Source organism: Actinia tenebrosa, unplaced genomic scaffold (assembly GCF_029948245.1).
Source record: "Actinia tenebrosa isolate PJP-AT-01 unplaced genomic scaffold, QUT_ActTen_1.0 PGA_scaffold16__25_contigs__length_10494907, whole genome shotgun sequence".
Lineage (NCBI taxonomy): Eukaryota > Metazoa > Cnidaria > Anthozoa > Actiniaria > Actiniidae > Actinia > Actinia tenebrosa.
Genome location: NW_028292576.1, coordinates 1,637,191 through 1,654,362, shown reverse-complemented (window position 1 = coordinate 1,654,362; position 17,172 = coordinate 1,637,191). Strand labels below are relative to the sequence as shown.

The 17,172-nt window shown below is 40.7% G+C and overlaps 1 protein-coding gene across 1 annotated transcript; it reads right to left on the bottom strand.

Annotated features, from left to right (window-relative positions):
* Positions 1-3,465: 3,465 nt before the first annotated feature.
* On the bottom strand, positions 3,466-8,930 carry LOC148910537 (uncharacterized). Its single transcript, XM_089031406.1, has 2 exons — positions 8,753-8,930; positions 3,466-4,560 (listed from the first exon to the last, which is right to left on the bottom strand). Exons 1-2 carry the CDS (start codon positions 8,928-8,930, stop codon positions 3,542-3,544), a joined length of 1,197 nt encoding a protein of 398 aa, XP_088887532.1. The 3' UTR covers positions 3,466-3,541.
* Positions 8,931-17,172: the final 8,242 nt, after the last annotated feature.

Here is a 17,172-nt window from a genome sequence, read left to right as displayed (position 1 = left end):
AGAATAAGACAAAAGAAACCAATGAGAGCAAGCTAGGCAAGAAAACAAAAACAAACAATCAAAAGACAAAAGAAAAGGTTAGTTGAAAATAAAGCGTTCATTAATCCCGTTGGGACTAAGAGTGCCCAATAGGTGAATAAGCCGCATTTCTTTGGTCTTGCGACAATCATTGTTGTCGTTAAGCAAAGAAAGACCGAAAACAATGAAGTCAGAAAGAGAATGGTTAGCTCGATTAAAATGGCGGGAAACTGGTTTGGTGGGATCGTTATTGCGAATATCATAAAGATGATTGCAAATGCGATCACCAAGATGTATGTGGGCGAGACTGGCCGCCGTCTGCAATGATTCTTTCTTAAATTCGAAGTTGTTCAGTTTGCTGACCCCCGGAAGTTTACCTAGCTGGTCAAGTGAAGAGCTGTTTATTCTTGTTACAACAGCAACTCGAACTCCCCCTACTCCTCCAATGGAAAGAAGAGCATCTTTCATTTCTAAGGCATTGGTGACGTCATTGCCCTCATTTACAAACAAGCTGAGGTGGCATTTGCATGAGTATGAGTACGAATTTTATTGAACACTCCCCTTCAGGGCTTTTCAGTGAACAACTACACAAAAATTACAAATTTAAAATCTATAAAGATCTTATCCATATACATTCACATATTCATGAATAATTCATGAGGTAATTAGCCAACCAAATAGTCTGAATTCGCTCACATGATGAATTTTGAAACTATGTAAAGTGTCTTAAAGCCGGGGAGGGTTTTGAAATCAGCAGGGAAGAGTTGGGGGTGAAAGAAATTAATTCAGTCCAAGTACACTGGAACAAAATTAATTCAGTCCAAGTACATTGGAACAAAATTAATTCAGTCCAAGTACATTGGAACAAAATTAATTCAGTCCAAGTACATTGGAATAAAATTAATTTAGTCCAAGGGATGGATCAGCTTTCCTGCGCTAGTTTCAATATCCTACACATTGTTTAAAGAGAACAGCAATTTCAATTTATCAAGCATTTATTACACTGGAATCCTACGACGTACTTAAATATTACAACTGTGAAATTTCGTAAAGAGAAATTGAAATTTCCATTTACGGTTAGCGGGCTAAATTTTGAATTGGTTGATTGTAACATTTCCGTTACCGGTGACATTAAGAGCGGCCGTCTGTAACTGCCGCCTTAGGTGTGTAAAATGATAAAAATCAAAATCCCTCAAACTCTGTCAAAATATAGGTCTTAGGGAACTATTTCAAGAAAAAAAGGTCTAAGTTTCATTGGATTTATATTTTTTGCAAACGGCGACAAATTTGATTTCATGGCCCGGAGGGAGAGTTTACCGTGGTTTGACCATAGTAGTTTGAAATTTCGCCTGAAGCTATAAAACTTAATGGAACTAAATAATTATAAACTACTCAATAACTTGAGATACTGGTGCACATTTCAAGGGGTTGATGTTTAATTTCCGTAGAATACTTAATATTTTACAGATTTTTCAATATTTTGCTTTTTGGAGCGATTTTTCATTAACATAAAAAGGCCCAAGTTTTATGGCAAATATCGCCACTGATATGTGGCCCACGTTGACCAAATTGTTATCCAGCTGTAGTCCAATGTCTCCTCTTTAAATACATGTAATAATATTTTGGGGCCACTCAATACTTTGTTTTTTGGAGCGCGAAACAAATGTGCACCAAAACGGCGAATACATTACATGAAATTACTGTCACGTGGTCAGTCAATACACAAATAAAGTAAGAAAAAGATATTTTTGCCCGTAATAATAATAATAACTTCACATCAAGTTATTATTTATGACAGAGACAAAGAGAAACACATTCACTTACATCTATCCAGTTATCAGTAGCTTTTCTCGTATTTACCAGGGATTTTACATGACTCGAAGCCATCACAAATAACACACTAGTGAAATACTCTTCCACCTTCGTTTCATCGTCCACGACCAGAAACTCTCTAAATGATCTGAATATCACATGCCGAGGTTTACAAGAGTAGAACAAAGGTCATCAGAGGAGATTATTTCTTTAGACAAATCGTCCAGGTCAAGATGATCCGGATTAATGATTCTGTATGTTAACAAGATAGGCGCTTACGTGACACACAGGAACCCCACTTGTTATTGCATGTTACATCAATATGCAAAATCAGCAACCAACATTTTAAAACAGTTTTTCTCATTTGACCAAATAAGTTAATTTGGAATATGATTTAGAAGAAAGATACCATGCAGCCCATTAATTTGAACAGCTACACGATTTAACCATATCGTTAATCAAAGCTATATAAGGAGCTTTCAGATGGGCAGTTATTGCCGAAACATCTAGATGAAAATGCTCACAGATATCACGGAGAAGGGAGACGCTGAATTTCTTCAAGTTATTTTTAGAACTCAAGGTGCAGAGGTTGTACGAGTCATACACTATTGGGTGTATCAGTTGGCACTCATTTAAGATGGTAGATCGTGCATTAGAGTAAGCGACCTGGTCTTCCGCTGCGACTCTATCTTGAGGTTGGTTCACTTGCCCCTTCTTTTGCTTTGAAGCCCTGCTAGAGAAGTATGACTGTATCTGCTGGGAGGTTAGGAATTCACTCAGGATAAATCGCCTATTGCCGTCTGGATCTTTAGCATAGCGCATGTCTTTACTCACGGTCGCGGGATCAAGCTTATGCCCTGTCTCCTTACCAATGTCAAACTTCTCATTGAGATATGATATCTGTTTTTCGTTAAATCGCTTGTTGGATTTAGTGGTTCTAAGTGCCCATCCCTCGGGTAGCATGTCTTCATTGTTGAACAGTGGAGTATCGGAGCTTTTCAAAACAGGCTGTTCACCAACACCTTGCAACACTTTCTCTGTATACATCACTTTGGCCTTGTCCATGAGACCTTGTCTTTCTGGCCGCAGCTCACATACTCCATATTCCATATGGTTTACAAGAGATGAATGTCGATGATAATTCTTTATGCACCCCTCATGGAGACAGGTGAACAACTTTTCTTTTTCCTCGTCAATGTCGTCATCATTATCATCGCCTTCGTCATCGGCGTTGACGTTGACGTTAACCGCCTTAGTGGTGGCTCACAATTGAAAGTTTTAAACGTTGTGAGGCACAAGCTGCCAGACACTGAAAATATATTGCATTGAAAATTATATGTGACTATCATCATCATCACCGCCACCACCTGACCACCAGCACAACCAACAACAACAACAACAACAACAACACAACCAACGCCTATCATCGCCATCTTCGCTACCAGGACCATCATAATCATCATGTCATCACCACACTGCCATCATCATTGTCAAAACCACTATCACCACCACCACCACCAACAACAACAACATAAGCAACGCGAATGGCATCACCATCATTACCATCTTCGCTACCAGGACCATCATTAGCATCATGTGACCATCATCATCATCATTATCATCACCACTACCATCATCAAAGGCATAACCATCATTATTATCACCATTACCATCATCATTATTATCACCATCATCATCGCCATTGTCATCGCTATCCACTACCAACATCATCATTATTTTTAGCGAAATGTTTACCATTTAGTTTAGCCCAAGGTATGATCTTTCCGTTGCCTATGTCGTATGCTTTCCACGCGGTCATTTCTTTGTTTTCGATGGCAAAATTATTCAGCGTGCTGATACCAATTATCTTTATTGGTTCCAAAGGCTTGATTCCTCCTGCGTCTACCAGTGCCACTCGCACACCACGTACGCCCCCGTTAGATAAGATGGCTTCTCTTAATTGAGCTGCATTCACTACATCGTGACCTTCGTTTATGTACTGGCGAACATGACATTTGATTGTGGCAGCCTTGCGATCGCATGCCCCCTTACCACCCTGGGGATCACTGAAATCAACCCGGTCAACACTTATTCCTGTAGTTTCCTCCATAAGGCAACAAGCTGCCAACATGGGGCCACTGTGATAGCAGCCGGCGTTGTCTTGGCGATATGCAGCGGAGGTGATATCTGGGTGTTCTTTTTTTAGCTCTGTAAGTGTGTGCTGCATGATTGGTATGACCACGTCAGTATCTTGGCAACAGTTCTCTACAATATGAATGAATACTTGTTGTTGTAGTTTACCGTTTGCCAACCGCCTTATAACAACACTAATGTGCCAAGATATGCCTCTTTTTCCAAACCAGTCCATCTGTGTTTCTCTGTATTTTTGCGGCAAAAACTTCATTGCCCAGTCTTGAGTAATCAAAACTGAGTTTTCGTCTAGTTTGGCTAGAAGATCTGTGCGGGGCTTATCTTGTTGAACGGAACGCAGCTGGTGCTGTTTCCATGCTTCTATTGCGGCTACTGACTGCTGACAAATAAATATCATATCGTCACGTTCTTCCTCTGGACGTTTTTCAGCTGTACTTTTTACACTTGACTCAATCGAAGCAAGGGTAGATTTTAGATGTTCGCACGACGAACAGGAGTGATTGTGGAAGTAGTTGCACTTGGAACGGAAGAAAGGTTGCTTCTTGTCACTCAAGGCGTAGACACAGCAGTGGTCAGCACCTGTAAGATTTAATAACAATGACACACTTACACACACTTATACACACTTACACACACTTACACACACTTACTCACACTTACATACACTTACACACACCTACAAACACTCACACACACACACACACACACACACACACACACACACACACACACACACACACTCACACACTCACACACACACACACACACACACACACACACTCACACACACACTCACACACACTCACACACACACACCACACACACACACACACACTCACACGCACACACACACTCACACACACTCACACACACACACACACGCACACACACACTCACACACACACACACACGCACACTCACACACACACACACACTCACACACACACACACACACACACACACACACACACACACACACACACACACACACACACACCACACACACGCACACACACACACACACACACACACTTACACATATACCCATACAAAGCACACACTTACACATACACACACTTACACACACTAAAACACAACATACACACACACACACACTTACACACACACTTACACACACTTACACACACTTACACACACTTACACACACTTACACACACTTACACACACTTACACACACTTACGCACACTTACACACTTACACACACTTACACACACTTACACACACTTACACACACTTACACACGCACGCACTTACACGCACTGACACACACACACACACACACACTTACACACACTTACACACACTTACACACACTTACACACACTTACTTACACTAACACTTACACACACTTGCACACACTTACACACACTTGCACACACTTACACACACTTGCACACACTTACACATATATACCCATACAAAGCACACACTTACACATACTTACACACACTAAAACACACTTAAACATACATACACACACACTTACACACACTTACACACACTTACACGCACTTACACGCACTTACACGCACTTACACACACTTACACACACACATACACTTACACACACTTACACACACTTACACACACTTACTTACACTTACACTTACACACACTAAAACACACTTACGCGCGCTTACACACACTAAAACACACTTACACACACTTGCACACACTTACACACTTTTACATACACTTACACTTACACACACTAAAACACACTTACACATACTTACATACACTTGCACACACTTACACACACTTACACACACATACGTACCGATGCCAACTTTTGGGGACTATGGTTCCGAACTGATTTATGGGGACTTCCCTTTCCAGATGGAATTCAAGAAAAAGAATTGTGGGGTTATGCTTGTCTTCTACTCTGCATTCTATACATACCATATTGACAACTATACAGTTACGATAAAATCGTGGGGACATTTTAAACACAACTTATGGGGACATAGGGAATTCGTTGTGGGGACGTTGTGTGAGTGAGTGAGTGAGTGATACTTTATTTATACTCGAAAAAAAAAATTCTATCAATATAAAAATTGCTTTACAAGAATGTCGAGTTAAATAAGAATACAATTTAGACAGCTAAAAAAGTTTATGAGAGTCCAACAGAAGAAAGCTTTCTTTTAAATTCCCTTATACTTCTAGCTGACTTAATATCTGACGGCAAAGAGTTCCATGCTTTTGCACCTTCATAGGAGAACGCACGTTTGAGGTACTCAGTGTTTGGTTTCGATAATTTTAAACACTTTTCTCCCTTCCGCAAATTATATTTTGTAGTTTGATACTCAAAGCGGTCTCTTAAACTTTGAGGTGCAAGAGCATTCAAAGTCTTGTACATTATTGTGGCTTTATGTTTCTTCCACCTGTTTTGAAGATTTTCCCATCCTAGAGACATTAAAATGTCGCGCGACCTAGTTTCATAATTACTCTTAGTTATAATTCGGCCTGCGCGATTTTGCATTTTTTGGAGTCTGTCAGCTGATGTTTTTGGTAAATTATCCCAAACCACATCGCAGTAGTCAAACCAAGGAGTTATCAGCGAATTATATATTGCAATCGCCGTCTCCTGGGGGACGTAATCACGAACCTGTCTAAGGCCAGCCAGGCCTGATGAAACTTTTTTATATATATGATCGACATGGTCAGCCCAGGACAGGCGTTGGTCGATTACAACCCCCAGGGTTTTGGCTGTTTGGACACGTGCGATTTGTTTACCTTCAAGGTAAACATGTGGTTTGGAACTTATTTGACGTAATTTGTCGTCAGACCCAATAAACATATATTCAGTCTTTGTTGAATTAAGGCTTAATCTATTTGCCATCAAGCCAGTTGGATATGCTAATAATATCAGAATTGATCTGCTCAGATAAAGATTTTACGGAAGTATTACAAGCCGTGAGGCATGTGTCGTCCGCGTACATTCTTGTACTTGAAAAATGTACACTATTTGGTAAATCATTAATATACAATATGAATAATAATGGACCTAGGATTGACCCTTGGGGAATTCCACAAAGGGTTTGTTTTATAGTAGATAATGTATTATTCACGTTGCATCTCTGTCTTCGCTCAGTTAAATAGGATTTAAACCACTTCAATGAATTTTCTGCAATGCCGTAATTAGCTAATTTATGGAGAAGGATAGAGTGATTAACTGTATCAAACGCTTTCGTAAAATCAAGGAAGGTGATACAGTTAATCTTCCCTTCATCTATATTTGTAAGCCATTCAGTTGTAAGTTCCAGCAGAGCAGTAGTCGTTGAGTGCTGTGGTCTAAAACCTGATTGTTTTTCAGAGAGCAGGTTATTTGAACTAAGATAAGTATATAACTGGTTGAAGACAATTCTTTCGAAAAGTTTAGCAATGGCAGGAAGTACTGAGATAGGGCGATAATTGTTTAAATCATCTCTATCATTTGCTTTATGAATAGGAGTTACCTTGGCGAGTTTAAGGTCATTTGGAAAAATACCACTGTCTATAGATTGATTGAAAATCTTAACTAAGGGATTAATAATAATTGGAGCACCTTCCTTTATCAAGCGCACAGATATGCCGTCTAAGCCCGTTGCCTTATTACTTGATATAGAGTTTAAGATCTTAGATAATTCATCAGAAGTCGTGTGTTGTAATTTAAAGGTCGAGTTTGCTTTATTTAGGTAATAGTTAAAGCTTAGTGGTCCTTCCGGGATTGTACCGGCTAGCTTTGTCCCTATTTCAGAAAAATGAGCGTTAAAAAGCTCAGAGATTTCTTGAAAATCACAAAGTGTTTTCCCTGCTCTTTAAGGAGGTTATACGAGTTTTGTCTTTACTTTTTCGAGATAAGACTTCATTTATTGTTTTCCAAACTTCGCTCGAATTTCTCGAGATTTGTGAAAAGTGAGTTTCATAGTATTTCTTCTTAGCTTTTTTGATTTCATTGTTTACTCGGTTTTTACTTGCTTTGTATTTTTCCCAGTCATTATTTTGGTTTGTCTTTATTGCTAATTGTTTTAGTTTGTCACGTTCGAGCATCAATTTTCGTATTTCAATTGTCAACCAAGGCGTCCTTCTATTTCTTATGCGCTTCCGCTTTAACGGTGCGTGCAATTCAATAATAGATAGAAACAATTCTTTCCATTTTAACCACATATCATTTGGGTCCTTTAAATCATTCAGGCTATCCCAAGGGAGTGACGCCAAGTCCCTACGAAAATTGTTTGCATCAAAATTTTTGAAAGTTCTAAATGTTATTAGTTTGTGCTTATGATTTGTTGGTATAGCTATCTTGCGTATAGCATACACCAGGCTGTGGTCACTCAAAGAGAGGTGTATAACACCGCTCTGGGCAACCCTGTTTGGAGTGTTTGTAAGAATGATATCAATCAATGTTTTGCTTCTTTGGGTGATTCTTGTTGGTTCAGTAATTAGTTGATGTAACTGAAATAACTCAGAAGTATGTCTTAGTTGACGAGCCTGTGTACTTGTATTACTATTGATTAAATCACAGTTCAAATCCCCCAAGACATACAGCTCTTTGAATTCAGAGTCTATTTTTGTCAAAATATTTTCGAGAATGTTACAGAAAGCTAAAACGTCATAATTTGGTGGTCTATAGCAAGCTAATACGATAAATGGTCTACTGTGTGGTTTCGTTATCTCAATACATAGTGATTCAATGTTGTTATCAGATAGATCCGGACGGCTTTTGCCGTTTATACTTGATTTTAAATACAAACTAACACCCCCACCTTGACGATTTCTGTCAAACCTATACAATCCATAGCCTTCAATACCTACTAGAGAACTTGGGATAGTAGGGTCAAGCCTGGATTCATTTATAGCAAGAAGATCAAGGCTCTGATTTGCGACCCATATCCTCAGTTCATCAATGTGTGTGAGTAAGCTAGCAATATTCAACGAGGCCATTTTAAAACCTCTTACCTTTGGTATGTTATGGCCAGAAATTGATACGTTGGATTGATTTGAAAAGCTTTCCTCTATTGGTACTCTACCTAAGGATCAAGTAAAATTAGATTTAATATGACTATTGAAGTCTTTGGCGATGGCTCCTATGCCGGCTCGGTTGAGGTGGAGTCCCTTGTCATTCAATTCTTTGGTTGTGATTTTGTGCTTTATAAGAGTCCATCCTCGGTTTGAACAGAAGGATCCAAGCCGCTTGTTAACATCTATTCTGGCAGTTTCAAGCATACTGGAGTCTTGTCGAGCGGTAATTTCTGAAATTGCTATTTTACACTCTGGAAGGGCATTCTCAATGCTTTCACATACTTCAACAATCTTATCTGTTACGGTACTTGGAGTATCACTTTTAAGGTTGTTGGTTCCCGTATGCAATATTAAGCTATTAGGTTTTCTCTTGATAATTGGTTTTATATAATCTTTCAAGTCATCAGCAGTTGCACCGGAAAAGGAACGAATAACCACGAGATTGTCCTTATTAGACATTCTCCATCCTTCTAGTTTACCAATAATTGAGTCACCAACGATAATTGTTGTCTTCCGATTCTCTTTGTGGGACTTATCCGGCTGTGTTGTCTCACTTTCATCAGGGCAGGTCGCTGGGGCTTCACTAGATTTATCTATGGTTTGTGAACTCTGCTTCTTTCTCTTTTTTTGCCTCTTTTTCCCTTTCACTGAACTGTTGTTGCTTGTAGTTAGAGGTTCTATCCGTTCTTCAGTTTCATGCATCTGCATAGTTCTTTCTGTCCATGTTAGGCCCAAAGAAAGGGTTTTGAAAAGGGTGGGTCCCAAGAGGAAATGAAGGCATTAGGTTATTGTTGTGTGTAAGAGACAACAAAACTTTATATTTAACACCTGAATTTTTAGGATTTTTTGGAGTTGTAATTTCTTGTAGAAAGCAAATTAACTGTTCATGAAAGAATGAAAGACAGACAGACAGACAGAAAGAAAAACAAACAAAATCATTCATGAAAACCGAAAGAAACCAAGAGAGAAAGAAAGAGAGAAAGAAAGAAGGAAAGAAGATAGATGGAAAGAGAGAAAGAAAGGAAAGTAGAGTGAGAATGAGAGAAAGAGAGGAGAAAGAAAGAGAGGAAGAAAGAAGGTAAGAAGAGAGAAAGAATGAAAGAGAGAAAGAAACGAAGAAACAAAGAAAAATAATTTGAAAAGAAAAAAGGCTTTCTTTCTCTATTTTCTCTCTCTCTCTCTCTGAGATAGAAAAAACGTTTTATTGCCGGTCGTGAACTTCTGAGCATTAAATGTAGTGTTAAGTAAACGAGCAGAGGTGTGTTATCAGGATTTTAAAACATGAGGCGTAAGCGAGTGTTTTCAGACCTGATAAAACACGATCTGCGAGTTTATTGAACTGCTTCATAAACGCGTGAATAATTAACGAACTTTGAACGGCTTAGAAAGATCAACATATTTTTGGTTGGAACTTATTGCTTTAGCTTCAATTTTGTCAACACTCTTCCTACTTGAATGAACTGAAAATGCCTCCAAAGTGGGTGTTTCGGAAATCAAAAACTGCTTCAGAAGAACAATCCTTTTTACAGAAATATGTACCTAGGTCGACACGTTAGGTAACGAAATGGTCATTCAAAATTTTTGTCTCTTGGCAAACTGCAAGGCCAAATAAAAATCCCGTTTTGAAAGAGATTGGATTCATAGCCGACGTCGAGAAATTCCGAAACTAATATTAAGCAATTATTGGGTGAGGTTGAGCATGATATCGTAAATTATAACACAGCCTCGGTCTTGATATTTACGATATTATGCGATACCGAATTCAATAATTGCTTTATTATACATTTTGTATAACATTAACATGAACATTAAATCGTAGAGACAAGAATTATGAACGCCATGATGTAGCGTGAAAAACGCAAAAATTTTAATTCAAAAATATTTTTGGAATTCTTCATAAAATACATGAAAATAAGTTAAGGATTCCTTAAATAATTGTTTTGTACATAATTCTGGAAATAAATACACATAATGAATAAAAACAAAGCTACCACAGCGTGAGCTTGAATGAACTTGACATGATAAATGTATTATCTGTAGGAAAACCTACAGATAATACATTTATCATGTCGAGTTCACACAATATCGGGGATTGGCTGAGGGCTCTCGACCAATCAGATTTGAGATACTTAGTAAAATGTATAATAATGTAAACATGACGGCGGATTCGTTGAATTTCTGGCTAACAAAATTTGTACAAGAAATTTGAAAAGAGGATGGACAGAGATACCCCCCGCGATCTTTGTACAGCATCATATGTGGTCTCCAACGTCATTTGGACGAGGGTAATGGAGCTGAAGCGGTACGATTGTTAAATATAGAGGACAGAAGGTAAGTAGTATAGGGAATGGGGGTTCCAGCGCAATCTCAACACGGGCAAGACCCGTGTCAAAAATCCACCTACGGAAACGACCCACTCCAAGTGTGGTTGGGGGCAACAGCGCAAATATGTTAGTCTATATATGGAGTGCGAAGAATGTAAAGAGTTTGTTTATGATTTCTGTGTAAAGTGCTTGAAACCCAAGTTTGTACCTACTAAACCAAATAAGTATATTTGTTGTGACAAGAAAATGCAAATAGAAGACGACACGTCAGCACAGTGTTACGAGTGCGGTAAAAATATTCGTAATGCCGTGCCTTGTGCTACCAGGGAACAATATTATTCCAACGGAGGTCGTAAGAAGACGCCATACAAAAGAATAAAATACTTCAGAGACTGGATGAGTCACATTCAAGGTCAACGGCCGGTATATTTAGACGACGAAGTAATGGAAAGAATTATAAACCACTTAGAAGAGCCAACGCCACAAAGCCTACGGAAAACGCTGAAAAAATTAAAGCTAGGGAAATATTACAAAGCTATTCCCTATCTTTTGTCTGAAATTACCGGTAAGTCTATTCCCGAGGTTTCTGATATGAGCAGAGCCGAGTGGATGTTTTGTCGGCTGGATAAGGATATTCCTTATTACCCTAACGTAATCTACGAAATATTTTATGAAATAGACCCCAGCCACCCCCTGTTAGGATGGATTCCGAGGCGACAATAACATATTACGCGTAATTCGTACGATGAATTTATATTACGCGTAATAATTTGCCAAATAAAGTCATGCAAATAATTCATATTACGCATAATAATTCGCTAAATGATTCATATTACGCGTAATAATTCGCCAAATAATTCGTATTACGCGTAATAATTCGCCAAATAATTCATATTACGCGTAATAATTCACTGAATTTATATTACGCGTAATTTCTAGACTGACGTTCAATATGTAAATAGAATCCCGTCACGCTCTTTTCGAAGCAGATGTTTACTGAGCAAGCTTTCTTTGAAGCTCTTCTTTTGCCTCCTGGTAGATCTTTTTGCGAGATTCCTCGGAAAGATCTTTTACGACTGTTTTTTTATTCCTTATGTCCGACTTTAGTTTCTCGTACTTTTCCTCTTCAGCTAAGATAAGCGAGAATTCTACGTCGTCTATCTTTCTGTCACGCAAAGCCTTTGAGACGAGGTCAGTGATAGTATTTACTTTAGCCCTTGACAGAGCTATTGTCGTGTCGTGTTTTGATATTTTGCTTGACAACTGTTTCATAATGCCCGTAGCAACAGCTGAAATAATACCACAGGCTGCCCCAACGCCAGCCAAAGGAACGCCAACGACTATTCCGGGTCCAGTAAGCGAAGTAGCAACGCCGGAGCCCGTTAACACAACAGATATGGACCCTGAAGTTATCGAAATCTTATGTAGCGTACTCCGGGCTCTGACGTACTTTTTTCTAACTTTTTCATAGTGTTTTGTCTGCCCTTCCAAGTAAGCCAGGATTAAGTTTGCTTTATTGAGCCTAAAGTTTTCTGCGTTTAGTTCGTTAGGTGTAGTATAGGGAACATCTGGGTACAACTTAGGTGCTGATGGTATAACATCCATTATATACTAATGTACGACGCTTTTGGAAATAACATAGAGGAGCAACCACATAACAGCCACTGGAATTGGGAAGCATTTAAGAAATTGTATCCCAAAGCAGTAACCTCGAAGTTTGAAAGCAGATCTGACGGGATTTACTTCAAAGAGTATAATGACTTAGTTTACAGCAATAAGGATTTGGAAGAGGGATTGGAAAAATTACACCCAAAAACACCCGTTCATAAGCCCGTTTATAAAGCACCTAATTTTCCAAGGAATCTATTGTTAACCACGGAAGATTACCCATTTTACGATGCTGAAGGTGGTGTAAACAACTTCGAAAAGCTGGTAACGCACCTGAAGATTTCAGTGGGTAAACAATCATTTAACGTAATACTAAGAAATATCTATAAGAATACGATGTTGAAGCATACGTCGGGTAAAGAGGCCAGGGAATGGTTAGCAGGGCCCAATATGCGGTATTGGCCGCAGCAGTTAGACTTTGCTATTTGGGCCGCCACTAAAGGTTGTGGTGTTGCCGCGGACATGTTTCACATTCCAATTATGCAGTTTCACGTTGCCTTTACGGTAAGGAGGTTGTTGAAGGAGCTTAACGTACCCCTACCGGGAGATGGGGCATTTAATCCAATGAATAACCGCTACGACTCCGCAGCCCTGGAAAGGTTAATTAATGAGTTCAAACCACAGCAAAAAGATTTTCGTTATAAGGAGGGTAAGACGCATGGGCTTGGCATTGTTTATGTTTGGGGTGCCAATGGCGAGAAGCCAGCTGACTACGGACATCAGGAATACCCAAGTAATGAGTTAGAGTTCAGTGATATGGGCGGCGATAAGGGTAATAATTCATTAATTACTAGAATTCAAACAAACTACCCCGGCACTTGGGATCCATTTGTGTTAATGAAAGGAAAAGGTTTAAGGAACCTAGCCAGGATTAACCGTAGCATTGAAGCATTCGTGTACTGCATCCTGGGAGCGCAGGTAAATACCCGCAACCCCATTGTTGGATCCCAAGGCGCTTCACAGGAAACGCAACAAGAATTCCTAACTTTATTTGAGTCTGCAATAATAGAGAACAACATATCCAAGTCGGTGCAGAGATATCAATTAGCGGTGCAGCAGTCTAAAGTGCGGCTGGATTACGCTTTGTCGCCTGGTTGTTGGTTAATGCCAAGTAATTTAGTTATTAACACCAATTCCGTTGTGGGTTATAACAACAAGCTGCAGCGAGCTACTAAGGATATGAAGTTTGGGGTGAATGACGTGAACTCTGACACTCTTAGGAACATTCCTCACTTCGTAGAGAAGCCAAAAAAGTCACACGAAGCGAAGCTACCCGTAGTTAAGAAACCATCAAAGAAGGTCCATGTTATGCCTACGATACCCGAGGAATACGACCATAACTTACTAAAAGCCGGCTTAGCAGTCGCGGGTGTTGGTCTGAGTTATTATATATGGCGATGAACAACCCCTACGTAGCTGGAGTAGATTGTGTCTATACGACTTACACAGGTGAGAAAAAATACACCCAAGCATCTTGGGTTGATGTCACGGGGATGTCCGTGAATTTGAACTACTCAGGAAAGAAGTTAATCCTTTGTAGTATTTGCATTGGTACGAGCAGCCATGCCAACGTCGGCTTTAGGTTCCTGGATGAGAATGGCGTACTGCAGCCCATGCGTACGAAAACGAACAACAGGGAGCCTGTGCATTTCTCCGTAGAGCCCAACCCAGCCAGCGCCGAAAATCTATCGGTTTGGACTTTCCACATGGTCGCCGATTGCCATGGGAAGGTAAAGCTGCAAATGCGCGTAGATGACACCGGGAGCGTTTGCATAAACAGCATAGAAAATCAGAGAGATACGACTTATAATCACGAGACCATTAGCGCTCTTACGGTGCTTAGTCTTTAAATATATGAATAACCCGCACGTAAAGGAAGATTGGTTCCTTCATTATTTAGGGGAGCAGGAGTATAAGAACGATAATAGTTGGCACGACACTGGATTGTGGGTGCAGGTTGAGGGTTTAGGATTAATTATGTGTACTATTTGCATTGCAGCGTGGCGTTCAGCCAATGTTGGGTTTAGAATTGTTGATGAGAATGACCACCCATTACTACCCTACAGAAAAAAAGATAAGAATAGGAGCCCAGTTCATTTCTCATATGAACCCTTCGCAAACAGCGCAGAAGATTTAACTCCAGTATCTTTTCATATAATAGCTAATTGTCGATATGCAAAGCTTCAAATGCGTTCCGATGAGGTACGTAGCAACGACAGCCGCGTTCGGATAAACGTTACTTCGATGAGCACCCCTCCACTGGATGAGACTTGGAATCATAAGCCCATTAGCACCATGAGCGTGCTGCCGCTAGTTCCGCATTATCGAGGCGGCGCGAATACTATCTTTACTTATCCCCAGTCGAGAACACCTCGGGCGCCCGACGACGATAAGCCACCAGTAATACACAAGGATAAAATCAACCCTTCATCTTCTTCAGGAGGACCACCCCAATAGCGACGACCAAGATCCAAATGTTATTCCCCACGAACTTTAACAGTTCTCCGCCGGCCCTAAGTGCCAAGGAAACAACCGAACCCAGCAGCCCAGGAAGACCGGCTGCCATCTTTTTTCCCAAGTCCGTCAGCCCATTGCCTAATTTCTTTACGCCCGCGCCTGTAGCCTTAAGCGCGGATAGGATAACTCCTACTACGCTCGAAATAGCGACCGCAAATGCCAGCGGAACGCCATACTTCAAAAGGGCTCTTTTTACCTTTTCCTTGGTGGTAAGCCCCAGCTCTTTTTCCAGGTTTTCCTTTTGAACCCGCAATTCCGCGACTCTTTCCTGAAGGGCTTCTAATTCCCTTTGTGCTGCCTCCCTTTCCTCTTCGGGACGAGTTTGGTCATTAATTATTTCCTGCTGCCGCTCTATTTGCCCCTCCAGGTCTTCGATGGCCTGATCTCTTTGCCGGATTTGCTCCTCTTTAGTGTTGATTTCGGCAACCAACTGCCGCCGTTCCTCCAAAGAGCCAGCTATGGTGATATGCAAGTTTTTAGCTTCTTCCTTGCTTATGTTTAGGTCTTGCAGGGCGAGATCGAATGCCTTTTCAGCCTGGTTCATTCGACGTTCAGCATCATCTCTTTGTTCTCTCATTTCTATTATTCTTTGGGTTTTGTCGTTAAGTTCTCTCTTTTGAGCATCGAGAAGTAGTCGGTTTTGCCTCATGTATTCTGCCTCCCTTTCTTCCAACGTTTCTTGCAGTTCCTCGACGCGTTTTTCTAACGCAACCCTTTCATTTATGTTTTCCAATCTTTCTAACATGCTTCTAGTGGCACGCTGGAAGCCTTTTAATCTTGCTACGTCACCCCTAACTTCACCATTGTCGTCGAAAAGGGGCTGCGGTTTTGTCCAGCGGTCTTTATCAGGAAATCTCAGGTCTTGAACGCTTATGAGGACTTTGTTTCCGCGTTCTGTGAGCCTTACGTCGTCAGCATCGAAGTGGGAATAGCGCTGCGTTAGCTCTTGCGTTGCCCACTCTACAGTTTCCCGCGCGGCTGCCTCAGGCTGCTCTATGTTTTGAAGCTCCAAGTACTCAGGGACGGGGCTGCCGTGGTTTTTTGATTGCCACATGCGATTCAAGGCGGCCTTGAAGCTTTTCCATCTATTACCATACTTGTTTTCTAGAGCCATATCGTAGATTAGGGGGTCGGTTTCCGCGCCTTTAGTCCATGCGTCGTATTCGTCGTCGTTAATATCTACTTGACCTTCTTCAGTGGTGGGGTCGAAGTCTGTTCCTTCTACTTCCATTATATATGATAAGCTCAAAGTTAAACCCCAACGTATTACCTAAGCAGGTTGGCGGACTGAAAGCAGAACGCACCTTTCACCGTGTCACCTTTACCCCCAGCAGCGCTAAACCTGGAGAAACGCTGTACGTAGGCGTGCCCCGCCTAACGGATAACCTAGTGTTGGTTCCTGGCACCCTGGCGCTAAGGTTTGACCTAGCAATACAACCAAGCACTGCGGACGCGCGTCACGTTGTCAACGACCTTGGCCGCAACATTGTCTCAAAGATGCGGGTGAAGTTCGCAGGGGAATCCCTTTTGGACTTAAATAGGTACGATCTGTATACCACGTACAAAGACTTATGGTTGACTGCATTTGACCGCGCGCAAAGGATAGAGCAGGGAATCGCCAGCGAAGCCATACGCAAGGTAAGAAGCGCAACCGA